Source organism: Salarias fasciatus, chromosome 18, assembly GCF_902148845.1.
Source record: "Salarias fasciatus chromosome 18, fSalaFa1.1, whole genome shotgun sequence".
NCBI lineage: Eukaryota > Metazoa > Chordata > Actinopteri > Blenniiformes > Blenniidae > Salarias > Salarias fasciatus.
This window is the reverse complement of record NC_043762.1, coordinates 17124555-17151795: the sequence shown is the minus strand read 5'-3', so window position 1 is coordinate 17151795 and position 27241 is coordinate 17124555. Positions and strand designations below refer to the sequence as shown.

Genomic DNA, 27241 nt, shown 5'->3' with positions numbered 1-27241 from the left:
CATTGAGAGTTACCTTGACATTTTATACATACACTTGTATTCTCCCTGCAGAATGAACCCACTGCCTTGTCTTTTCTTTTATTTGATGACAGCTATGCAGTCTCCATGATGATACACCGTCTCTTGTGTCTTTCATATGTCTGGAAACTTGATGTCTATTCTTGTTCCTCGATAATTGGCAAAGCACATTATAAAGAAGCAACACAATTAACTATAAAACAAAAAATAATCATGTGACATACCAGGTTATCTGAAAGAAAACTAAACTTAATGTTGAATTTTACTAAAAAAAAACCAACGTATGTTAAGGGAACCACTGATAACTAGAAGTCGATGGACAACTTCAAGGGTTTGCATGGAAGCAGTATATCAGACTAAACATATTCCTTAGTGGAGAACATAATTAGCGCCTGCATAAACCCAGAGTTTTTAACTTGACTAATAAATTGAGGCACCTGCTGCCTCATTTTGCCTCATAAATTGCAATCCATACTGTACAAAAAATTGCCTCTTTCTCTTTAATAAAACGTGTGTAGACTTTGCAGCACATATTTGTGCTGCAGTAACGTGGGACTGCAGGGTTTTCCGTGCACAGTGGACTGCCTGAACAGCTCACCGGCATCTCAGTATTACTGATTTATTAAACAGTTATACTCTGTGCACTTTGCACGTACGCTGTCCACACACACACACACACACACACACACACACACACACACACACACACACACACACACACACACACACACACACACACACACACACACAAATATATTATGACCATTATGCTAATACAGCATTTCATGAAATGGAAACAGAACCATGGAGTCACAATATCTTTTTTACTTTCTGATAGAAGTGGTGGTTTGGTTAGCACATATGATTATATAAGTCCCCAGTCTATGTATACTGATTAGAATCCGTTCCACAAGTTTGTTTTTTTTTTTTTTGGCCGTTGTTTTTTTAAGGGGTGCTCAGATTTTATCCCCACAGCCCAAAAAATGTTTTTCAAGGTTAACGGGTAACTCCTGGCAACACCTACTGTACGTGTGAATTTGAGTGTGTGTGTAAATGTCTTTTTGGACTGGCTCTTGATATATCCTGCCTTTGCCTTAAAGTGCGCTGAAACTGACTCAAATGCCTCGCTATCCTGAGTTGGATGGATTACCTTTATGTTTGGTGCTGAAAAATATGTCCAGTTACTTTGTTTTCAATGTTTTTCCAATTATGTTTAATCTGTTTCTAACCTCGTTGCATGGGATTGCAACTATTTTTGTAATATCATTTAGTACTGTTGTGTAGTGGTTACTCTATCAGTTCAAGGTCATTGGTTCAGATCTTTTCTGAGTGGGGTTTGGAATGCTCACCCTGTGTGTGTGTGTGTTTCTTCCCAGTCTAAGATCCTGTTTTCTTGGTAACTCTAATTTACCTGGTAGAATGAGTGTGAAAATATGCATTCTTTATGGAAGTTTGAAGCTTTTCCTTCATCTTGTGTTCTGTTTGGTGTTTCATGCACAGAATTTACTCATATTTGTTCCATTTAGTAGTTTGATTAACATTGTTGTGCTTTTTTTTATGTGGTAAAATGTAACTAAAAGAGCAGGAACATTCAGAAAAGTTTGCCTGAACTGAACATAGTGGTCTCCTTTTGATCCACTTTGCAGAAAATCGTTAGTATTCAGATCTGCACTCTGGTTAAAAACAAACAAAAATATCAAAATCCAGAGACGAGATCAGAATGTTTTTACTAAAAAAAAAAAAAAGGAGTATGTGTGGATGTGAGTGTGAATTCTTCATACTTTCATATAGCAAACACTTTCAGTCACTTTTTCTGTGGCCTTTTTCAAATCTCTTGCGATTCTTTATTATTAATACTTCTATTCTGTCTGCATAGGTCAGTAGTTGAGCCACTTCCTTAACTCTTATCCCACAAAAACTCCTCTATGTGCCACAAATGCAGGCATAGATGGGAAAAGGTTGAGGAGGAAAGAGGAGGAGGACAGAGCGTGTGGGCAGTCGCTTTCTTCGTCTGCGTGTCGTGATGGAAAAGAATTATCTCCCAAAAGACTTGACCGCTGGCATCGGCAAGCCAGCACAGATGTCTGTGGAGGAGGTTTTGGCGGTAGGGGAGAGTGAGGGTGGCGGATTGGAGGATTATGCTGAAAGACAGAGGCGGAGAGATGCTCTGGAGCGACAAGTCGACAGACATAGATAGGTGCAGTTTGATTTTTGACAGAAACAAAAGAGCTAGAGGCAGAGGAGACAAATACCAGAGGAAGAAGATCCCCAAAGGGAAAGAAAAGCTCATCAGGGTTGCTCAATATGCTCTCTTCCTTCCTTACTTATGCCACTCTTGAGCCTATAAATAGCCCAAGGCCATGAGCCCCAAGCTGACAAATAGGCAAGCAACAGCAGTTCATCTCAGGACGCCGCTCCGGGTGGGATGAGGTGACGCTGGGGCTCGGAGAGGCATGACCTGGTAGCTATTAATCCTTCAACATGTGTGGAGAATAAAAATGAAGAGATGGAAAAGAGGGGAGGAGTAAATGAAGAAAGAGAGGGAGATGAAAAGGGAGGACATGAAAGCGGTGTGAACGAGGGATTAGAGGGAAGGAGGGGAGGACAGGACACGGAATGAAGGAGAGAGGTGGAGAGAAGTAATAAACAGACTGAAGAAGATTGCTGCTTAAAAAAAAAAAGAAAGAAGTATAAATCACCTAAAGGAGAAATATGAAAAATGAGGGGAGGAGCAATGGAAAAGTGAGAGACATGATAAAAGAGTCAAACAAAAAGTGAATAGAAGAGTCAGTCCCTGGCATCTTGGATTTCTTTTGTTTAAGGTTTGTGACGGTGCCACACTTGCAGATTTGTTTTAAATCACACAGCCTGGAGAGTGTTTCACAGCAGGTGATCAGAGGAGACTGCGCTGCAGGAAACACACTCACCCACACACACATGGATGCACACACACACACACACACACACACGCACACACACCATTTTACTCCTGATTCCCAATCTCTACTCCTCCCCAAGTCTTGGGTAAAAGCTCTCCCCTTTTCCTGGAGATAGAGATAGGAAAAGGGAAAGAGGAGGTGCCATCTTTCTGTCCGGGGGGTAATAGAGGAGAGAGCGGTGTAATGAACACCCTCTTATCACTTCTGCTGCCTCACTTCCTGGAGACAACCTCCGTGAAGCGTAACTAAGACGGCGGCATAGAGGTGCAATGGGGATGCATCATTTACCAGGTAACCGCTACAGCTGGGACCTTAAGATGATGAGAGTTTGTGGAAATCTCTCACAACCGCACGGAAGCGCGAGTCGCCCCACCAGGCAGTTAGACCGGGATATAAACCTGAGGAGAGTTTTATCTTTGGGATGTTAATTGGTAAACATGCACTTTGAACTTGATAAGGGAGTGTGTTTCGTGTTGCCCCGGAACAGTGGGACAGTTAATTGAGGAATTAGAAGTAAGTGTTAACAAGAGAATGGGGACAAAAAGCAAACACGTACAACGCAAGCTGTTCTCGATTCCGTTGTCGATAATAGCACATGAATGCAAAAATTACTGAACACTGGCTTCAAGGCATTTAATCAGCTTGTTTTTTGACCTTCAGTGGGGGCAAAAATGATAAGATTTGCCAATGTTTTGCAGGTGGAAAAATGTAGATTTATCACTGTCAAAAATAAATACAACTTGTCATCATTTGTCATCTTATAAAGAAAATCCTATGAAAGAAATTATAGCAGCAAGATATTCAAAACCAGATACAACACCGATTTTATGCCCGGACTGGTTCTATTTAGGTGTGATCAAGCTGGACGGATCAAATTAACCTGGGAATTCTTTTCAAACGCTCTCGTTTTGTAAAGGCTGTGATTGAACTCTTTGTTGCTGTTGTGTGTTTCCCAGCTGCTGCCCTGACCGGCTGAACGGAGACCCTCCTGAAGCCAAGAACAAATGTGACTCTCCAGAGACTCAATTAGAAACAGCCTATCAAATGTCATCGCAGCATGTGGGAGTGTGTGTATCCGTGTGTGTGTGCGTTGTTGTGCACTTGTGTATGTCAGTGTGAGTCACAGCTGCACAGAGCCACACACAAGGCCTTCCAGTTAATGAGATGCTCATTAACGACCCTCAACAGCCAATAACAGATTTTTTTATGATTATTTTTTATTTTATTTTCAGGGCCTTATAAAGTTCATGTTCTCTGAAAGGAACTTTTACAAGGTGAACAGCTTGAGAGTCAGATGGGAGGACGCACACCGATAGTTATGTTTGAAAGAAATATTATTTATTCAGAGACATGGGTTAAAATGGATTGTGCTTAAATCACAGCAGAAGCCCTGCAGCCTGAACTTTAATGACTTAAAAAAAAAAAAGAAAAAAAAAAGAATGAATTTCACTCAGGAATTGCATTCCTTTAAAGGTAGACTTTCAAAAATATAGCAGCAGTTTTACTGGGAATATGCATATTTCAGTGAGTGTCTGCTTGTGATCACTCATAATGCTCAATTAAATAAAGAAACAGACATCTTATTTTAAATTGAGAGATCAGATTGTTCCATTTACATGAGCTCTGAATAAAGTGATCGGTTTGTTTTTACTTTAATCTTGAATTGTCATTTTCATGATAAATATGACAGCAGAGTTTCATTCAGAGCATTCATACACTGCATGATGTAATAACATGCAAAAAAAAAGGTGCACGATCCTTCTCCACCCTTTTCCTGGTTTGTATGCAGCAAGATATATTTCCATTCAGTCAAAGAATTAGTCCCATAACACTTTGTACAGTGATACTGGCCGTTTGTGACATGTTCACATAATCCCAGGTCCAGTTTGACCCAAAAACCTGCCTGTGTTGTTTTGTCAACGAGACGAATACAGATGGTCGTGCTTCTGAAAAAAAAATAAGAAACATCAGAGAAACTCTGCTCGTTCGGAGTAAGGAAGTCAGGAAGAGGTGAGCACACAGTGGTCCATTTTTCAAAACACCACGCGTCAAGCATCGTCTGATGATTTTCTGAATACACAGGTCTCCATTTCTGAGAGTGGGAAGCAAAGTATTGGTTTTTACAGACTCTGATCAGATTATAAACAGGGCTACTTCGACTACTAGAATCAGATGGACTGAATCTCATCAGGTAGTAGGGTTTATGTGATGCGATTTTAAATTGAAGGGTCGTCATTTAATAATCTGCTCTTTTACGATCCACAGCAAATGACTCATTCCTAAAATGTCATTTTCATGGTAATTCAATTTTGTCATTTGACAAAACTATTACATACTGTGTGTATATATATATATATATATATATATATATATATATATATATATATATATATATATATATATATGTTCTAAGTTGAAGGTTAGTCGATTCAGGCTCCGACCAGATTTGCAATCAACTCAATCATGAACTGAAGCCATTATGGGTACAGCTTCATCAGTCTCAGTCACTCTGTAATCCTATTATATTAATGATGCAGCTAATTCATTAAATAGTTTTTTTTTCTTTTTTTTATCTATTTACATCAGTCTGTAACTGAGTTTAGTCAGTCAGGAGACACAAGTCATTACAATGGCATGATCACCTTTCATTTCACCCCAAATGACATGGGATATTTATAGCCCCTCATTACTCACCTCAGCAGTGACATCCTATTGGTAGGAGATAATTGGGACCAAATTCTCTGTTCATAAATTCACAATGGGCTCTTCATTTGGATTTTTAATTATTTCACACCCATACAAAAGGTTAAATGTGGAGGAGGAAGGAAAAAAAAAAAATCTGTTCCACTTCTTCTGCACAAACTGACCAGTGCTAACACTCTCCAAATCCCTTACAGCGATCTCTATCTTCCTCCTTCTCTCAGCCAATCTCTTTTAATCTGTCTCTCCTCTTCCCGACCTTACAGCCCCTGTGGGGAACAAAGTAATTCCCATTGCTCTGGTACAGAGAGCTCAGAGTGCAGTCTAAGCCTCCTGCAAACAGCTCCTACCTTTACTTTGCCCAGGGCCCCTAACATCTCCAACATCTCACAGGAGAAGGTGAAACACTCCTTTACTCCATCGCACTGGGAGAACAAAGACGTACGGCTCACTACGAGCGCTTCATTGCAGAGAGACATTCTCACCTGTAATTGCTGACATGCTCACCGTAGGACACCATCTGTGAGGCAGCCTGAGGACTGGGCACTGCAAGAAGTACTATGATCAATAAAATAGAGACTACATTTGGCATCTTAGCTGAGCATGATCCGAGCTGTTTGAGCACACTGAAGCCATCGACATTGCAAGGGGTTTCCGTAACGCTTGTGCACACTCAAATGTTGCATGAGTACTTCAAGAAATCTGTTACAAAGGCCAACTTTGTGTCTTTGTATCTACTACATCCAAGTACAGAGGGTTTGGGGTTCCTGTGCTTTACAGGTGCGTTTTGTAAAAGCCTCATTATCAAAGCACACATGGAGGTTAAAAAAGAAGAAGAAGAAAAAAACTCAAAAGCTGCAAAGTTTGAGTAAGAAAAAGATTTCACCTCTTGTGTTCAAAGGAAGAATAATTTAAAAGCAGCCTGTAAGGATCAAAAGGTGAATGCTCACAAGGATTGAAGACAAAATGGCTTTCTTTTAGGCGGAATGAAAAGAAAATTGTGTTCTTCAGGCCAAAATTATCAGTAAGTTCTCTAGAAACACAAATTTGAGAAGCTAAGCTATCTAAGTTTATATCAAATGTCTCTGTGTCACCGAGATTACATCAATACATGGAACTATTACAACAGCGGAATCCAAATGTTCTGTGTTTAGCAGTGATTCCCAGATATTAAATACGGAATGAGGACTTAGGAGGTAAAATGACACGATTCTAACTCAAATCTGTAAATATAGAGAACTTAGTATGTTTAGAGCTACCTCCAAATTAGTAAAAAAAATAAAGAAAATAACAATAATAATCAGGTGAATAGATACAGTATTGCAATCCTAAAAAAAAAAACAGCTACAGTGTGGAATTATCTAAAATTGCTCGCCTCTTATACATTTGGCTTCATAACCTTCACAAACAAAGAAACCCCGTGATAACGCTTGAAGGTGTTAAAGCATAAACACAGCTCTGCCATAACTTGGGATCATTTGCAGCTTGAGCGGGTGCACCGTTAAAACCCATCTGTCTATAGACAAATGCAGCGTTGGCCCATCTGGGTTCCTATTGCTATCTGAGACCTTGGGAGTATTCAAGGTTAATGCCCCCTTATTTGGCACAGCCATCACGGCCCACGATGGCTTCCCTTTAATGTATGAGGTCTGCATGTTAAGGAATGCCTAGCACTGGTTAAGTAGGGGTTTGCCACCATGCATCTGTCCTCCATTTATCCTGTATTAATGAGGAAGCAGCTGCAGGCTTTCCCCATGTGCTGATAGGTGGAACCAAATGTGCTTATGCTAAAATGGTTCATTTAAAAAGAAAGAAACGTTTCAAACATAAGTAAACAGAATTCCTTGGATTCCTTCCAGAGCACAACGCAATTGCAAATCACTGATGCACACTGTATTCTGTAAAACATGTTAATTTATTAATTGTGGCCATATGCCTCACTGATTACCCAAAAAGAATAAGATGGTGAAGACATTTAAAGTGACTAATACCTTCCAGAAGCACAGAATTGAAGTCAGTTTTGACTGGATCAAAAATTAGTTCCTCCTTCAAGTGAAAGCTGGCCAATCGTGACGTGAAAAAAAACGAAAAAAAAAAAAAGTCAGATTGACAGTTGCAGAAATTGTGAAACCTGAGTCACTGAGGACTATATTTCCAAAGCTTTGCTGGGTGTTAATGATCTGTTGATATTCATAAACTGTAGGGTACATGCTACTTAGACCACATATCCTCACTGTCTTTGAAAACTCTGAATTTAAAGTGTGACTTTGGATGTGGCTTTGACAGACTGGACTGAAAGACGCCATCTCTTTTAAACAAGTACAAAAGTACCTATACTCTTTCTGAATGGTCATATTATCTGAAAGATGGAACTCTATCGCCAAACTCGTTGCTCACTCACTGTTTCTGACATTTAGGATGAAGATTTTATTCTTAATTCTAAATTAACAGCACCATACAAAATATCCTGACACTTAAAATAATAATAGATAAAAGCTTCGCAAATAATAGATAAATGCCAGTTTGGTAACAAATGTGAGTCCTAATTATGTCTAAACTCTGAGAACTCTTGAGTCATTCATTTGTAGAGCAGTCTGAGAGCATGCCGGGGGAAAAAAAATGTCTGGATCTTCGGCTGTAAAGCAGAGAGCGGCGGGTTTTTGGGACCGCTGTGTGAAGGTGATCACCTGCTGTTGACGGGGGGTTAAGGTGGCAACACTGTGTGTCACTCAAGGAAACAAAGGTTCTGCATTTCCTTTTCACAAGCTGTCCCTAAACAGTTCTGGCGGAAGCTCCAGTGAGCAAAGCTCACCTGTTGTCCATTTTGTTTTGAGAGAATGAGTAAGAGACGCCAACTGTCATGATGGTGCATGTAAAATTAAAACACCGACTGTACCTGTGAAAACTGTTGACAAGCTTTAAAGTGTGTGGAGCAAAGGGACCGGGTGTTTTGATAAAATTCGCAATATTTTTTGTGAAATTGGTTCCTCTGGATGTCTTGTCTGATAATATATTGAATTTTTTATAAGTTATTTGTCAGTTTTGTTGTATTCTGTATTCTCCTTCAACTTCTGAAAAAGCTGAGGATGAATTGGACAAAAAAAAAAGTTTTGTTGGCAGTTTCAACTTCAAACTTTACTCAATATTTTATAGTTTATTGAAAATAGCAGTACAATGTAAATCACTGTTTTTTTTTTCTTTGGAAAGATTGACAGTGTGTTGTGGTACTTACAAAGTCTGCATTATAAGCACTGTGCTTTTATAAAAGACGTCTCTTTTACAAATGCCACAGGGTGTTCTGCAGCACGGTAGTGACATTTAAGAAGATGAATAGATAAATGGAAATACATATGGAAGACAATCTTTCTTCGGCTCTTTTCTCACATCCACTATAACACACACACACACACACACACACACACACACACACACACACACACACACACACACACACACACACACACACACACACACACACACACACAGTCTTGTATTTCTATCCTTGTGGGGACCGTCCATTGACTCCCATTCATGTCTAGCCCCTAACCCTGACCCTTACCCTAACCCTAACCCACACCACAACAAAGCCTAACCCTAAAGAAATGTTTTTGCACTTTTACTTTTTTCAGTAACAACAACATGGTCAAGAAAACACTGTTTCTCCTACTTAGGACCGGAAAAAGGTCCCCACAAGGCACGTCGTTTCACGTTTTGCTATCCTTGTGGGGACATTTGGCCCCAACAAGGATAGAAATACGAGAACACACACACACACACACACACACACACACACACACACACACACACACACACACACACACACACAGTTTGTGACTTGCCTTTCTATCTTTGTTGGGCCTTGTCTTTGCAACAGTGCATTCTCTTTCTTTAATAGTGATCATCACAGCTAATTCACTGATTCCTAAAGTTCCTTCACAGTGAAAAAACAAGACCAACAGAAGATCTTTAAAAAGACAGCTCAATCAAAGAAAAGGAACAAAAAATGGAAAATACTTTCAGTACAATGACAGCAACCATCTTCACAAAGCAGTGAGTTGATTTGCCACATTTTTTCTTCAGATGTGCTAAAAACACAAACAATCAAGATAATTAAAAATGATGCAAATATTGGTGTAATACACACACCACAACAACTCACTCAGCATATACTCCTCCCTAATGAGTTAATGTTACACATCTATTAGATGTAAGTCTTACTAGTAGATCACTTCCCTCGTGTGTTTGCATGTGGGATCACGTTTGGACGCATCGCAAATCCTCACTAAATCACTGACCTTAACTTTTTATTTTTCTTCTTCTTCAATGGAATCACACTTGAAAAACGTACCTGGGCCCCAATTTTTCTTTTGTGATTCCAGTTTTTTGGCCTCCCACACAGAGAGGTGTTTGAGGCCACATACAGTCAAGCATGCACACAAACAGTGATTTCCCCACACCCTTCATCCAAATGCCCTTCAATTTATACCCCACAGTCTATAGGAAATAATATCTTGAAATGTCAATTTTCACACGATATCTTCATCATGGTGGATAGGGGAGAAGGTGTCTCATGCTTTAATGGGTGCTGTTCAAACGCCCTTGAGCAAACTGTAACTGCTCCACTTGAGCAGCTCAGCAGACCACGGTAGGACGCCTCCGTGTTACTGGGCAGCTCCCATCAGCCATCCGTGCAACGCCGCGGTTTCTCTGACACCTCCCCAATGTGCGGAACCATTTAAGTGTGAAGGAGAACTTAGCTGAAAAGAACATATGTGTTCCGTCAAACATCCATAGATAAAAAAAAGAGACGGAAAAAAAAAGACAGAGGTTTTCCCTGCGTGGACAGTTTGAAAAAAAAAAAGGCTTACTTGTTTGATTATATCCATTATCCCTTTCTGATCTTGCAGCAGAAGTCTGGGTTGTAATTCGTCTTCAAACAGTTATGCTAAAGGCACAGCAGCCTCCTGACGCGTTCGCTTCAGCCAGGGGCAGCTGCATTTGACCCCAAGGATCACACACTGGCGGTGCAGTGATTTGACTCATCTGCACTATAAAGGCTACAGGAATCTGAAGGCTTGACGCCTTGACGCGCCAAGATTAAAAAATGTCTCCATTTATTGTTTATTAATATCTAGGGAATTGACATAAATCCATGCAAATGTGTCATGCAGTCCAAATAAAACTGAACATGACATACTAATTTGAATCGTTGACAGAGGCAAGCAGAGTTGACCTTTGAGGTGGACAGAGTCGAAGCATGATGAAGACATTTCAGCTTATTATTAACAACCAGTTCTGTCAACTCTTTGGTGACCTTTAGCAATTGTAATACTGCATTCATCTTTGGAGCAATACGTTCTTTATGCTATGTAAAAGCTGAACTTGATGATGTAGTAGTTAATTTAAACTTGCAAATCAATTTACCAAAGTTTGGATTCAACGGCGGGGTAGCTGTGTAGAGGTGACACAGCATGGAGCGGAAGTAGAGATTAACAGTAATATGTGTTGGTTGTTATAATACCAGCAATGTCAGGATGGAAGATGAAGTATAAACACACATTAAACCAAAATAAAAAGGGAAGGTCATGTGGGAAACCAGCTAAGAGCAGTACTTTCACTCAGAGAGCAAGTGTGGAAGTAGATTTTGCTTTCAAGTCATCTCAGTAAAGAGATATCTGAATGATTTAGCTATTATAGCTGAAAGAGTGTCATTTTAACGCCTTGGAAACTAAGCATAAAAGGCAAAGGACAGGCATTTGGAATAGTATAAAAAGAAACTTTAAGTATTTGGCTTTATTCAACAATGAGAATAAAGCCTTCTATATCATCTCTCAGTGATTACATCAATCTGTATTTTGTTATTTCAAAACGTATAGTGACTGATGTAGAGATGCGTATTTTAAAGGTTTACTCCAGTGGACTGATTATGAATGTAGCAGATGATTAAGTCATAAAAACTGAACTCAAAAGATACATCATGAGACTAAAGTACACGCATCCCTTTTTTTATTATTATGTCAACGATCATAAATTCATTGTTAAATCAGTTACTTAAAATTGCATTATTAATGTTTTTTTGTGAACAGATACATCTTTCATTCAATATCAGATAATATGGAGTTATTTAATGTAATTTAAATTTGGAGAGTTTGTATCATCAACTCCTTCTCTTCACGCTATTATCATATTAGCTTCTGTGTCTCATAGGTCAAGACACAGAGGAAATATGGGCTTTTATGTTACCTCACCAACAACCGACCAACCTCACCAACCTTGAACAAGAGAGGAAATGGTGCTTCTAGTTGAGATTGATCTTCTTTATGACTTGGTGGAGGCTAAAGGTTCGACACAGAAGCCTTTTTTCATGCTACGATCACCCACTGGAGTCCAATAAGCGCACACCGACGGTATTACTTCCCCGACGTGTTGTGCCTGTGCACATATTGGTTTCCAAACAGAAACGATTGCCATTCCTCACTCAGACAAGGGGTTTGTAAGAGAAACACCAGGTGACGCTTTTGAATTGTAAAGCGCAAGTCTGCCACATATGTTTGAATTTGCGCGTCTCCACTGGGACACGTTTCAGGTCCGTTCAGCTGATGTCGTGCCAGTGCAGCGACTGGTTGTCTTCGGCGACTTTTTGTGACTCCACGTTACAATTCCTCAAGCGAAAAAGGCAGACTTCCCCTGCAGCAAGGCCTGCCATGGAGGGAATTGGTCTGTCATTTGGTCCATTTGTATTCCGCAGAACGCCGGAGCTTAGTGATTCGAGTGAAGAATTTGAATGAGAGCTGTTAGTACATGGTGTCCTGTCCTCACAGGGGGGCTGGTGAAGCTGTGGAGCTGCTAGCTATGGCCTTGTATTTTAGCAATGTAGTAAATATGTGCTGTGTTTCCGGTTTAATGAGTTTTGAGAGTATTCTCTGTGAAAATATGCTTTCAGAGTAAATTTCATGGTATTGTTGTGGCATTCCGGCGTGTGGCTATTTTAAACCAAAACTGAAGCGCTTTCATGTTCCCTGTTACAGATATTGATATTTTGCTTTAGTGGAGACACTGAAGAATAAATCATTGATATTAAATTTATGCAATCAGCATGAACTATCAGGCCTTTATTTGAATGCATCTTAAAAAAAAAAAAAGAAAAACAGATTGATGTTTTTTGTAATCATATACAAACCTATTTAATAATTCACTTACATCTGTCCATCTTTTGTACCATTTTATGTGATTCCTACACTTAGAACCAACATTGAAGAACCACTTAGTCTAGTCCAGTTATGCATGAGTACCCAGAAAACCCAAGCATGCACGGGGTGTACATGCAAACACCACATAGGCTTGTGAGGGGAGACATGAAATACAAAAGCAGCGATGAAGTGGCAAACTACTTTTCATCGACCAAACTTTGAGACAAATCAAAACCACAACTGATCAATCGAGCAAGCCGTGTATGTATCTTACCGGATACTGTGGGAAAACATGAACTTTCTCTCCTGCTGCTTTCCACTAAAGGCTCCATCTCTATGTTAATATGCCGGCCATATTTTCCATTTGGAGCATCGTGTTCTAAAAATATGATACTGAAATTCAGGTCACCGCTTGATCTATGGCTGAAAAAAAAAGGTTAGGTCAGTTTCTGAGGCAATACTGATGGCGAGGCTTCAAAGTTCTCACACTGCTGGGATTTTTGAAATGTAATCTAAGTGCAAGCAGAAAAGACATGGATGTGTTCATCAAACAATTAGACAAGGACGTAGGAGTTAGAAAACAGCTTCGAGGAGAGGTCACTGTCTGTTTTATTTGAGATAATGAGAGTTTTCCATTTGAGAAATGTTCTGTCAAATCACTTCTCTGTAACGGCATGACTCACACAGACAAAAAGCATGTGTTCCGTTTGTAATGCACATGTTAAAACACTGGTCAACCAAATCCAGCAACACATCCAAAGACTTTCATCTTGAGAGATAAATGCAACTTTAATTACACTGTTAATAATAGATGATTCACTATACAGTTGCTTATGCATTTATGAGTACAGCTTAAATAAAGCACAGAGAGCTCTCTGGTCTTCTTGAAGACTTTTAGAGTATTTATGGAGGATGTGTCTGGAAAAATAGCACGTCTTTAAGGGATTATAGGCTAATCTATAAAACAAAAAGAGGCTTATTTTATTACGAAGCAGCTATTATTAAAGTGTAACACAATGAATCAGTTGCTAGGACAAATTTGCCAGTGTGTCTTTCTAGCTGATGGTTTTTGACAGATACAGATGTGATGATGTAGGTTCAAGAAGCACATTAATGTTGTTTAGGAATTAGTAAGATCATGAGAAGGGAAACACATACCATGCCAGATTGATAGGTTCACCATCACTACAATGAAAACAACATCTCCTCTTCATATTTCTCTGTAATGATTTCTCAAACATTCCCAAAAGCATTTTAGTTTCTCATTACCGAGTATATAAACAGAGTTTTCACATTTACTTCAAAGATTCATGCGCTTAGCAAGTCAAGTGTTTTTGAAAGCACCGCAAGGATATTCTAAGAGATCAGTCAGTCCACTGAGCAGTGACCAAACTTGCATTAAAAACTATTTGAAGTCCGTTTTTTTTTTTCAATTCAGGCAAACTATAGAGACCGCCAAACATGAAACCCTCCTTCCTAACTATAGTGTGAGCAACAATGTCAGTGATGTATGATGGATGCCACCTTTAATGTGTTACACACACTTTGAAGTGATGGAGATGGCAGCTTTCTCGACAGCTTTGGACCCTCTGTTTTCCGCCCCATCTCTCCCAGACGGCATCACGGCAGAGAAAAACACAGAGAAACTGTGAACGAGGGAAAGACGGAGACAGAGAGCGAGAGCTGCCACATTTGCCTGAAGACATCCCAACTCCAACCTTATTGTCTGTCATGTTTGCATTTGAATTATAAGCACAGAGGAAGAAAGATGATTATTGAAGTTGTTGTTGCGAGAAATCATGTGGGATTTAATGAGAGACTCCTCACAAAGATGTGACTGACAGATGGGGGCACTGTGCAGGGGGGGTAAAAAAAAAAAGGCATGTTAAGAGAAACGAGATGTTCCAGACACCAGTGTTCACTGCTACATATGACAGGCAGTTGTAAAGCCATCATTTCTAATTCCAGCTCTGACAGAGACACTGTGACAGTGAGGATATGCAAGCTGATTTATGTACATATTTTGACAGAGTATCTTAATTGCACGGAGCGTCACAGGATTCCAATATGAAACTGAAGCGAAATGTGGAAGTGATATCAACACATGCTCGAGACAAGTGACAGAAGTAATCAAGTCCGCAATCTCGTCCAGATTGTTATGAATGATCAGTGTATTTAATGTGGCTCTTCCAGGGTCGTCGCAGCAGATCATATCATCCACAACTTTGACTTAGTGCAAGATAACTAAATGTTCAAGATTGAAAACAGTCCCTGTGTTTACATTTTGTTTTCAAGGCGACAGCGCCAACATTATTTTTTTGAGGCATCAACCAACGTGCCAATAAATGACCAGATTCTGTAAGTTCATTTTCACGGCACAAGGAATTGAAAGAAAGTGGATGTATTTATGACTACATTAACAGCATGGATTTCTCCTCTTCAGACTCTTTTCACAGTTTAGGAGCAAGATTCCCATCAAAAGGATGAGAATGTTTCAAATAACCGGCACCAGTTGTAAGCTATTGGAAACTACTTTTCTCACAATATTCATTCAAATCAAGTCAAATTCGTCTGACTTCAAGCGGCACCTCTCGTTTGGCTGGAACTCTGTGTTTGACCAACATCTCTCTACACGCTGTTGTGCTGTATTTGGCAGTCTGGGCTCTTGGAATCCTCGCTCCGACTTCTCAATATCTCACGTCCTTGTCGGGTGTTAGATGAACAGGCCTCAGCCAGCCAGTCACTTAGCTGTCGTCTCTGCTCCATGATGACATGAATCACCAACTCGGCTCAGAGATTGAGATTTCGGGGGCGCACGGTCACCCATTATGGAAAATAACCCCCTTGGCCTCTTTATCTCATAGATTTTGAGTGAGCCAAATTGTCCATAAATTTAAGACATGGAGTCATAAATGTCAGGGAAAGGGAGGAAAACAGACAGACAAATTCCTCCAGCATGATGGCAGTGCTAATGATTACTACTCAAGAGTGTGTGAAGAGAGTGAGGGAGAGGGAGGCTCGGGCAGGAAAATACTCAGGGAGTGCAGGCATTACACCGAGAGTGAGTCTGGAGTATTTGAATAAAAAAAATGCATATAATGATGAATAAATAGCGGGGAGGTGGTTGTATGTGCAAATGATTGACGGAAACAAGAGCAGCAGAGGTGCAACTTGAATGCAGCATGGGGGTAATTGGGAAATGTATGTGTGCAGACATACAGTATGGATTTTTCCAACATACCTTCCTGATAGAAACAGAGAGAAAAAAAAAAAGCAAATTGAGGCAGATTTGTGCATGGGATATTCTAATAGGCTTACTTCAGGAATTGAAGAAGCTCGTGAGGCCATCTGGATCGCCGTTTTTGTCTCTGTCGGACAACAGTAGCTGTGGTGAACAGATTGAATTTCAGTATTTACACAGATGAACAATAATGGTCACATTCTGTGTTGTTTTGTGACTGAGAACTGATCAGCTTGTTAGTCATCAGTTGTGTTTTCTAGCCTTTAAAAAAAAAAAAAAAAGATGCAGACACTATCCATCAGACTTATGCTGTGCAGTCACTGTTTAGCTGCAAAAAAAAAAAAAAAAGTGAATCCCAATTGAGGTCCCTGGAGATTTCTTGATTATACGTTTTTCCTCTTGGTAGATTTTATGAGCATCAAAGCAAAAAGCCTCAGTTTTCTTGGATGTGTCAATACCTCAAATCCAGTGAAGTAACTTTCTTCACAACAATTTTAAGATACTTTCAGGCATGCTAATCCTCCTCCATGCATCTCATAGGACTGGAAAATTAATCAAATTGCAAATAATGTTATAATTTAATGTTCTTTTTAGAGTTAATGAAGGGCTGGTTGCAATACCTAAATCTTTTTCAGGAAATTCAATCTTTGCATCATGATGAAGCACACTTCAGTAGCTGATAAATATTGGATGTTTCAACAGGTGGGACACACATGCCACTCCCTTATCCATCCCCATTGATTACACATAATCTAAAACCTCTAATTCAAATTTGAGGAAATCAATGTAAATGACAGAGTCACATTGGTTAATTAATATTTTCCAAGGGTCAGAAAATGCAGTAGACTCATTTTGTGTACAGCAGCAATAAAATAGTTTGGATTTGAAAGTTTCACTTGCAAAAGCGTTTGTGTCCTGTGTGCTCAACATAATAAATTCAATGTAGTTTTCTTTTAATGCATGATGAAGATCAGTGAAGCTGAAATTCAACAAGCCCTAAAAACAGACTTGTTGAGTGATGCAGCCAGGCAGTTGAGTATTAACTAAGCTAATGCTGGTGTACTAACTGGATCTCATGTCAGTATTGAGTGGAAGAACAGCTATATGTGGAAACACACAAGCAGAAACGAGAGAGGAAAGATTGAAAAGTCAAGGAAAAGCATAAGACAACCTTGACTTGCTTGTCCAGAAAAGAAAGATCACAGAGAGGAAAAGAGGCAGACGCACACACAGGGAAGGATGGGGAAAAACAGAGCATTGTGTCATCTGGGATCACTGAGCACTGTAATAGGCTTGAGTCTCGTCAGGTTGGGCTCAGCTCAGGTCGGCTTGGCTGCAGATTTCTACGCTGTCTCTCTGCCAACAACAGCACATGGGAATATGATTCTCCAGCAAACCCTGAACAATCCTAGAAGGTCTCACTTAGCTGGCTTTGGGAGGAAAGGAAATAATAGGTTTCAAGTTTCCCAGAGGCTTCTTGCTGGCATAATGTTTGCCCACTGATTCATAATGGAAGTAAAATGATCTTAACACTGGAATGCTCCCGGCTAACCCAGCACGGGGTTCAAATTGTGTCGCCTGTGCCAGTGCTATTCTGACTGTAATTTATACCGACTGTGTTCAATTCTTTTAATGTTGGAGATTCCAGACAGACGCATTCTGTATACACAAACGCACTAAATTTCTCACCGCATTTTGTTTGTGGCAGAACCCGCAAAGCAACTGCAGTTAGTGAGACACTAGTCTATATTTACTGTTTTATTCCAAATTATATCAGTAAGCTAAGGAGAGGCTTGTAAGTAAGCTGAAAAGTATATTCCATTTTTTTAAAGTGTTAGTATGGCAATTCACTGTCAATGGAAATGTCTTCGAAAATAGTAAAACCAGTGATCAGCACCGTTAGGAGCAGCTGAATCCACTGCAATGATGCCAATTGTCTGATGAACTTCTCAGAAGATCAGTGTGAACCACTCACACTTTTAATTCACAGTGCAACCTTGCTGAGGTTTGCAGACTTGTCCTGATTATGTTTCTGTTTAACATCAACAGTTTTAAGTACAGATTCCAGTCCACACCCAGTTCCTGCCACATGGTTTTGCTCCAGCTCGCGTTGCATTCTGGTCCTGCCTGCTCCTGCTATACTGCACCTTAATTGCTGTCATCCAAAGCATTGCAGAGGCATCGCAAAGCCCTTGAACTACTTATCGAAACAACGTCCATTGCCAGTTGGTGGTGATGTTGGACTCACATCAACACCACATTTCAGACTTATTTGCAGAGGGGCGGGGGCGGGGGTGGGGGGGTGGGGGGGGATCTATAATCTTCAGGCCAATGTCGTAAATAAAAGCTTGTGAATTTTCCACACACCTGCTACAACAGATTGAAGAACCTCCTGCAAACTACTTCCTCACCTGTTTTTTGGTCTGTTGCATTTTAAAACAACGCTGCACAATGATGGATAAACAGCCCTTCCCTGTTTCCCCCTCATGCTTTTTATTGGTCCATTCACTCATGATTAAAGATGCTCTTTTATTTTGTTTGGGCTTCAGCAGAAAGAGTTACGACGTAAATGACAATAGCCGTCTGCGTGCAACGCCATACGGTCAACCGTCTCCTAAGTTGGGATTTTTAATGACAATGGTGCCAATGATGCAACGCCGAGTGTGATGGGTTTCTAATGGCGAGATGAATGAGTATAACTGCATATTGAGGCACAGGTGTTTACTCTGTAATGGCAATTCATTAGAACCTAACAGCGTTTTTGTATTCTAATGACACATGAAAACCCCCTCCAGCTCTTCAGTCATTATCATTGCGTGCCACCAAGGATAAAACAAAAAGTGGTGAATTAGTTTGGATGACTCAAAACTGGTATTGTGGTAAATTACATGCTGAAAGGCTCCAATTTTGTGCTATTCTTTGGTTAACTTCCCTTTTCCTTTGTCTTTTTCAAACCCTCTGTAGATGAATTCAAGGCCTTCCTGAAGCGCTTGCCCACTGACCGGTTCTTGAATGTATCCTCCATCGCCAAGTTCTGGTCCGCTGACCTGTCCCTCCAGAAGCGCTACGCCCAGCTGGAGTCCAGCACTGCCCTGGTCCTGGGAAAAACTCAGAAGATTGTCAGGAAACTGTTCACGCTGAGCAAACGCTGCCCTAAACAACCGCGCATCAGTCTGCCCCGAGAAAGGTAACACACTGGCAGACACTGACAGAACACAAGCTAAATAAAGAGGGTATGATTTGTGTCTTACTGAAAGTTAAGGCGGCCGCTTTGTGCTGATTCATTACAGCTGTAGGTTTTGTAACAGCCGGCTCAAGTGGGGCTCACAGGGAAAAGCCTCAGATATCTTTCTGGAAAGAGCTCAGAGTTGAATTGAAAACTCTCAAAACCCTCAAAAGCTATACACACAGGAATGAGAGAAACATAACTATGGGGTATACACTTGGTCCGTTTAAGCGGATTGTCATCCAAAACATTTGGTGACTGCTGGCATTCTGATTACATGAGTATCAGCTGTGGGCCATCCCTGACTACACGAAGTACATGCAGCATGTCCTGCTGTGTAAGATTGAGTGATTTATAACATACAACCAACTTCCGCATGCAGAAATGATTATGGTTAATAAATCATACAAGCAAACTCTGCAATGACTCATGACTCAGAGAATCAACAGAAGCAGTCACTGTATTTATGCATCTGAAGGGAACATTGGATTAAGTTACGTTATCAGGACAGGCATCAAACATTCTCTGAAAAAAGACAGATTCTCCTCCACTGTAGTTATGCGGGGTAGCTTGCCAACAATCTACGACTGAAGCCTCATGAATGTCAGTTAAAACACAATTGATCCTTTGCAGTTGTCCAAATTGTATTGGAAAAAAATGTTCCGTCTTGTATGAATCCAGATATAGAGCAAATGTTAAGACATGTTCAGTGGTTTGTAAAATAAAGTTCCGTTTTAACGATTATGTTCTTCTCACACTACCAAAAATAAATACATAAACTACAGGCTGTAAAAAAAAAAAAACCCTGCTGGTCAATTAACTGGCCATATTTTTTACTGAGCTTTTAAGTTGAATGTATGTATTTTGTAATCCAGCACATGCCAACAGTGACTGAAGTGAAGAATGCACACTGAGACAGTTTTCCAGAGCCTGAATGTAACCATTTATCTTTGACCACTCAACAATGTGACTGCGGCTGTTAATATTATTAAAACATTTCGCCCCCAGAGAACAATAGCAAAAACGAATTGATGTGACCTCCCGAGATAAAGTGACACTCGAATAAACAAGAGGATGACAAATGGGTAGACAAAGAATTTAAAGATTGTTTTTCTGAAGTGATGCGAGATAAAATCCATGGGCAAGGTGCATACCGATCTCAAAGCACCACTCCTTACTTTTTGAGAGACACGACGGGCTCCATAAAAGCAGACCCAGGAGTCCTTAACTGTTCCAAGACAAACAAACAAAGGTTTGGATTGAATTCTCTGTAAAGCTACAGTGCTTCTGGGAGAGTGTCCTTTGGGCTGATGAAACAAAACTGAAGCTCGTAGGCGCATCATAAGGTCTCTGCTGTCAGAGATTTACGGGGGAAAAACTGTGCCATCTGCGGGAAGAGGTATGTGAAGGAGGTGTGATTATGTTTTTGGGTGGCCTTATCTTGCAGCTGTTCAAGAGATAACAAAATCTCAAAGCCATTCTGAAGACCAAAGGGCCAGTGCCCAAAATCTACCGTTAAAAGTGTATAAATACGACTGAGAACAAAATACTGACTGGTTGTTCAGTTAAAGATGCCAGTAGCCATTACCTTGAAGTTGAGCCATAAACAATCTTTTTTTGCAACACATTTTGCCACATCTAAGTTCAAAGAGTGTATAGTTTGTACGATAAAACACGGAGTCATACTCTTGAAAGATCAGCAACCAAAGTTTCATTGGTGTACAAGCAACACAATATATGAGTGTGTGGCTGTCTGTCTCTCTGCGTTTGTCCCGAGAATGACTGGTGATCTCTCCAGGGTGTATCCTGCCCTCGCCCATAGTTAACTACAGATCAGATCTAGTGTCTTGTTATACTTGACACGTGACTTCAACAGCCCTGGTTCGAGTCCATGCTTGGAGATTTTTATTTTGTAAAGTTTACATTTTGTTCATGAGTGTTTGTAGGTGATCTTCAGCAATATTCCTTTTAAGAGAGAGTGGCATTGTGCGTGATATCTGTCTTTCTTTGATTGACTAATGACCAACCCTGAGTTGGATAAGGCAAATGGATGGCCAGATAGAATAGCACATAAAAATACAACCAGCATTGTTGTTTAATGTTGGTATTGGACATGAATCCAGTGCGCTGGAGAATCAACTGAAATCGATGCTATTGAGTGACGAGGGTGATTGAGATGTGTTTTTGAAGTGTAAAATTGTTGGCAGCTGAAAACAAACCTGCTGTTGAGCAGTCAGTCCTACTGGAAAACAAGAAAAGAGCAACACTGCTGTTCAAGCTACCCTTTTCCCAATCATTTGACAGTATAATTTGCTACCCTTGCTTGGGTAAATTTTACACCTGTGGGTGTTTTTTGAGCCAGAGACTCGTTAAAGTTTCAGTCAGCTGTCATTGCATGGCTCTTTTCTTCCATCGTACCAATGAGAGAAATAGAGACGTGTCTGTGAAACAGAAGACAAGGCAGGAAACTGAATAAGAAAGGGGGGAAAAAAGGTACTTTTTAAGACATGCAAATGAAAAAAAGAGAAACGAGGAGAAAATTCAATACTAGAATGTATGTGGGAGTTGGAACAGAGAGGTGATGATGGGATAAAGACTAAAGGGGAATGAGAGGGGTGAAGAGATGAATGGCCTTGTTACGGTTCTAAGGGGTTTTTTTGTTGGTGGTGAAGGGGGGGATGTGGTGTGGCGGCACGCTGTAATCAAGTCCTCTCCTGGACTGACAGTTTGGCACTTGTTTACAGAAGACTTTAATTTGCCTGACAGTCCTTTCCCTCCACCGATCACTCCATCTCTCCTCACACTCCGTCTTGATCCATGTCTTTATTTCTCCCCCTCCACCACCTTTGTGTCGCCTCTCTCCCCATGTGTCACCTTTGTCACTCACAGGCTTAACCCAGTTTGTACCAGCGACTGCTGCCCGAGCTGAAAGGGTTCCCAGTTTTATTCTTCAAAAATCCATTTGTTTTATCATCGTTCTTTGCCTATTTACACAGGCCTCAGGGGATGGAATTGCCTGAGAATTTGGGCAATGTTGTGTGTGATTTCCTGAACTTAGCCTGGGGACAGAATCTCTGCAGAGCCAATTTTCAATCTGAACTTGTTGCTGCTGTTACTGTTCCAGGCCAGACATACATTTTTGTCTGCACTTCTGCCTCAATTGTGGCCTAAATACGGTTATATAAAGGTGTCAATGATGCTTTTCATGAATAAAAAATGCCAAACAAAATGGAAAAAAGAACCACTGTAACCTGGCACCCTCCTTATTTATATTTAGAATTAGAGTTTTATTTGTTATATTTTATTTGTTTCTTTGGATAACCCAATAGAAGTAATGCATGAATTTGAAATTTTTGATTTTTTTTTTTTTTCTTTCTGAATTGGTGAAATATACAGTCAGGAGCTGCTTGATTATGGGTTGTGAATATTCAAAAGTGCCATTGGCAAATCCATTTCAATTAGGGACACACCAGTTTCACTCAGAAACGAAAACATAAGACTACGATAGCTGCAGGTCAAGGTCGTCGCGTTTTTCTATGTTGTGTCCTTTTATGAATGCAGTCTTTCAGGAATGATCAATTCATGGCTGAATGAACTGCCCATCTCCAAGAAGTATTTGTAACAAATATCAAATGTCATTCAAATAGCCATTAAATTCTCATTCAAAAATTTTAAGAACCTGAGGAATGGGTTATGAACGGGATAAAATGAGAGGTAAATTTTACAGGGACTGACACTCCGTAACATGCTTTCACTTTAGTCTAAGCAGCCTCAAACTACCTAACATTACACCTTGAATGCTGATGGAGCTACAATGCACAGTGCGTTCCACTGCACTGTCTTTCCCAGAGATACTTGGCCAGCACACAGGGAAAGCTGGAGATTGAACTGCTAACTGTATAATTACAGAATGACCCATATTACCAGCTAAACCCAAACACCCCCACCATTATATGGGCACTTGTGTGTGATTTGATGTCGCTGCAGCCGGAACGTCTCAGAGGATGTGTTGTGATTAGCGGGGTTGGACAGTCCTGTGGTCCCTTTGTTCTGCTGCCAGCAAGCTTTAATATGGCGGGTTCCTCTGAATTGTCTTCAGACATGTGCTTTCTTCTTCTTTTAGACTTCAATAAAATTCATGCTCCATGTTTGTGCAGCTGAAACTTTTTAATGGCTGCAACCAGTTTATCATTTGCCCTTTTTAGTTATGAATAGTTCACCTGTTTTATTTTGGATCACATTCATAAAACCACATTATCAAATAAAGATGTTTACTCTCTGACCATACAGTGGAACTCAGGAATGTCATTTGGCTTCTATACTTTACATGGATGGTTTTCTCTGTCTTCTTAGTTATTTTTTGTCTTGAAGCCTTTTGTGTAACATCACATTACATTTCCACCCTTGCGATTCCCTCCTATGTTGTGGGCCTTAATTTTTTTTTTTTTTTTTTTTTGTGCTGGAGTTACTCAAAGTAGTCAACTTTTTTAACATTGATCAAATACGTACTGAAAATCAAAGGAATGGTTCTACATCATGGGAAATCTGCTTTCTTTCGAAGACTGAGACGAGGAGATCGAAGCCACTTTCATGTGTGTGTGTGTGTGTGTGTGTGTGTGTGTGTGTGTGTGTGTGTGTGTGTGTGTGTGTGTGTGTGTGTGTCTGAAGATGGAGCCGGCACACAATTAGTTCAGCTTAGTGCAAAGACTGAATGTAGGTGGAAACGGTTAGTCTGGTTCTTTATAGCGTGATGGAAAACAACACTTGTGAGAGTTCAGATGAGACCACATGCATCCATCTTTAGGCTAAGAAGTCTCTCTTAATTGCCTCTGCTTGAATATAAAGCCATGTGATATTTAAACCATTATTTTCACTTAAAAACAGCAAAACTCAAATGCACAAAATATTTTGAAATGTTTCTCATGAATGCAGCAGACTTGTTGTAGGACACCAGTTTTCACAAAGTCACTTAGCTGTCCACAGAGCTGCTGAAAGAAGTATGCAAAACTCGGGGCATGCCAAAGGATATCTCAACTTGGAGTGTGTATGTATCGTCCAAACAAGCAATAAGAACAGAGATCTCCCTTTGGCTCAAATATCTAAAACTACCTCCTAAACACACTTATTCTCTCTAAAGACATAAACAGCTGTGTGGGAGACATATGCAGTTGTGAAAACTAAAAGGTTTTCGCATATTATATCTATAATACTGTTCATCTTTCTATTCAGCTTGTCTCATCTTGGAAACAAAAGCCAAGTTAATGTATCACAGCATAACCGTTTTCAGTGATTAAGGAGGTGATTGTTAAGTATCATCCATTTGAGCAGGGAGGTGAGTTGCTGTTGCCAATGTTTCTCTTTACATATAATATATGTTTTGTTTTTTGTTTTTCTTTTCATGACTGGGCTTTATATTGATCAACCATAACATTACCACTATCTGTGTATGTCCCCTTTATGCAGCGTCATATGTAGTACAAGAAATAGGGAGCCATGTGAATGTGAACAATTGTTGATTTTTTTTTTCCTTTTTTAAATGACATTGTGTGGAACAAGACAAAACTGATAAATCCATTTAAAATGTTGTCACAGTTTTATAAACACAAATTCTGACATGCTTTAAGATAAGTGTCAGTATTTCATAGTAACACTAGAAAGACAAGTTTGTTTGTTTTTTGTTTTTTTTACAATTTGAATTAATAAAGTTCAAAGTATAAGTCTATCACAAATAAAAGGTAATCAGCTACATAATGTTTTTGTTTTTGTTTATCATGTTCAAGTATGAGATAATATGACTGTCTGGATTGGTAAAATGCAACAGGAAAAGTTGGGATTTCGGGGGAAAAATGTAGTCCATCCCGACACAGCTTTAAAATGGGGCCTTCTATTATTACTACTACCTACTACTATTTTTTTGAGTATTTGCTTTGCATGCAACCTCACCAGTGTGCTTTCTCTCCTTCCTTTGCAGGCCGGTGGGATTTTGGCTGAGCAGAGCTCAGTCCCTGCTCTACTGTAATGAACATGGTGCGTTGGGCTCCTTCACTGAGGAGGTGAGGAGCTGCAGTTGTCCTGTGGAGCAGCCCGCCTGCCAGGGAGTCATCCCATGCGTGATCGGCACCTCCTCCACCTCTTGCTCCCTGTGTGCCACTGACAACGCCACCCGCTGTGGAGCCTGTCATCACGGCAACCTCCTCCATCTTGGTTCCTGCCGGCCGAGCATCGCTGCATCCTTGGATCATTACCTGAACTTTGACTTGGATATGCCAGATGCTGAGGTTGTCAAAGCTCAATATATTTACTACAAGCATATAAAACCTTTGGTTCTCAAACCTCTATGGAATGCGTAATACCTCTGATTGTGTCTAAAAACATGACTAACATTGAAAGTATAACTTTACGCTACTTAAATCAAGTCAAAATCAATGGAAGTCGACGAGTGGCAGTCGGAAACGCTGCACAAGTCAATCCCAGCAGTGCCCCGAACAAAGGCAGACAGTTTGGTATATAGAGCTTGCTCGAAATCGATTTTACTGCGTGCAGTGTGAGAGAAGTGGCATGTACAAACGAAACAAAAACTGAGGAAAAAAATGCTGAACGTATGTCTTTCTAAACATTTCTAAAATATTCCCATATCTTGCGATGTTACTCAACCTCTGAATTAAAGTTTAATGTCTCCCGAGGGGCTTCCTGATATTAAAGATATCCGAGGGACTAACACGTTATTACAGAAATCTTTGAGAACCATTGGATCACTGATAAGCCTGTTATGATTAGAGCCAACCTGAAGAACTGAATGCATTCTCACAGTCTCGTAATCCCTCTTTAGGTGAAGTACCTGCTTCAGCGACTCGATAGCCGGATAGAGGTCCACGCCATCTACATCAGCAACGACGTCCGTCTGGGAAGTTGGTTCAATCCTGCCTGGAGGAAGAGGATGCTGCTGACACTTAAGAGTAACAAAAATAAGTCCAACCTCATTCATATGCTGATGGGCATTTCTTTCCAGATATGCTTGACTAAGAATTCAACTTTGGAACCTGTGCCTGCGATTTATGTGAATCCTTTCGGGGGAAGTCATTCGGAGAGCTGGTTCATGCCGGTGAACCAGCCTGACTTCTCCGACTGGCAGAGAACTCGACTGGAAGCCGTCACCACAGCACAGTGCTACAACTGGACTCTGTCGCTGGGCAACAAGTGGAAGTCGTTCTTTGAAACGGTGCATATCTACCTGCGAAGTCGCATCATCACGGACGATCCAACAGTGAATGAAACTCTGTTCTATGAACCCTTGGACCTGGATGATCAGACCTCCAATATGGGCTACATGAAGATCAACACACTGAAAGTCTTTGGATACAGCATGCACTTTGACCCTGAAGGCATCAAGGACCTGATTCTGCAGCTGGACTATCCCTACACGCAGGGCACGCAGGATGCAGCCTTTCTCATGCTGCTGGAGATGAGAGACCGGATTAATCGGCTGTCTCCGCCCGCACCGCAGCCACTGGACCTGTTTTCTTGTCTGCTCCGCCACCGCCTCAAGCTCTCAGCTGGAGAGGTGGCACGCATTAAGGACTCTCTGCAGCTCTTCAACTCCAAACTTCCCAATGCTTCTCCTGAACCCGAGCTGGCTCAGCTGTGCAGCTAGCAAGTTTAGCTCAGTCGCCAGGTTAAGGAATGATGCCACACTTAGAAAGTGGAATTGCTGCTTCAGGGACAACTGTACTGAGTTGGCTTCTTGGATTTAAATGATCTGGATTAACAGAACATCTGAACTCTGAAGGCAAAATGTTTGGACTCTCCTGTAGACATATTTTTATCTTTGACAAACAGCATCACGTCCTGGACTTAAGAGAACTGTTGCTCCTCGGACTGTCTCCCCAGAGGCTGTGCTGTACTAGCCCAGAGGCTTTCTTTTGCTATT

At 40.5% G+C, this 27241-nt stretch overlaps 1 protein-coding gene across 2 annotated transcripts in view; it reads left to right on the top strand.

The window, feature by feature from the left end:
• The window catches only part of brinp2 (bone morphogenetic protein/retinoic acid inducible neural-specific 2), a 189472-nt gene extending 162484 nt beyond the window's left edge, over positions 1-26988 (top strand). For both annotated transcript variants that reach the window (XM_030115651.1, XM_030115652.1), the window contains exons 7-9: positions 19053-19275; positions 25286-25592; positions 26144-26988. In XM_030115651.1, the coding sequence (XP_029971511.1) occupies positions 19053-19275; positions 25286-25592; positions 26144-26965 (1352 nt within the window). In that variant the 3' untranslated portion in view covers positions 26966-26988. The remainder of the gene's footprint in view (positions 1-19052; positions 19276-25285; positions 25593-26143) is intronic.
• The last annotated feature ends 253 nt before the right edge of the window (positions 26989-27241 follow it).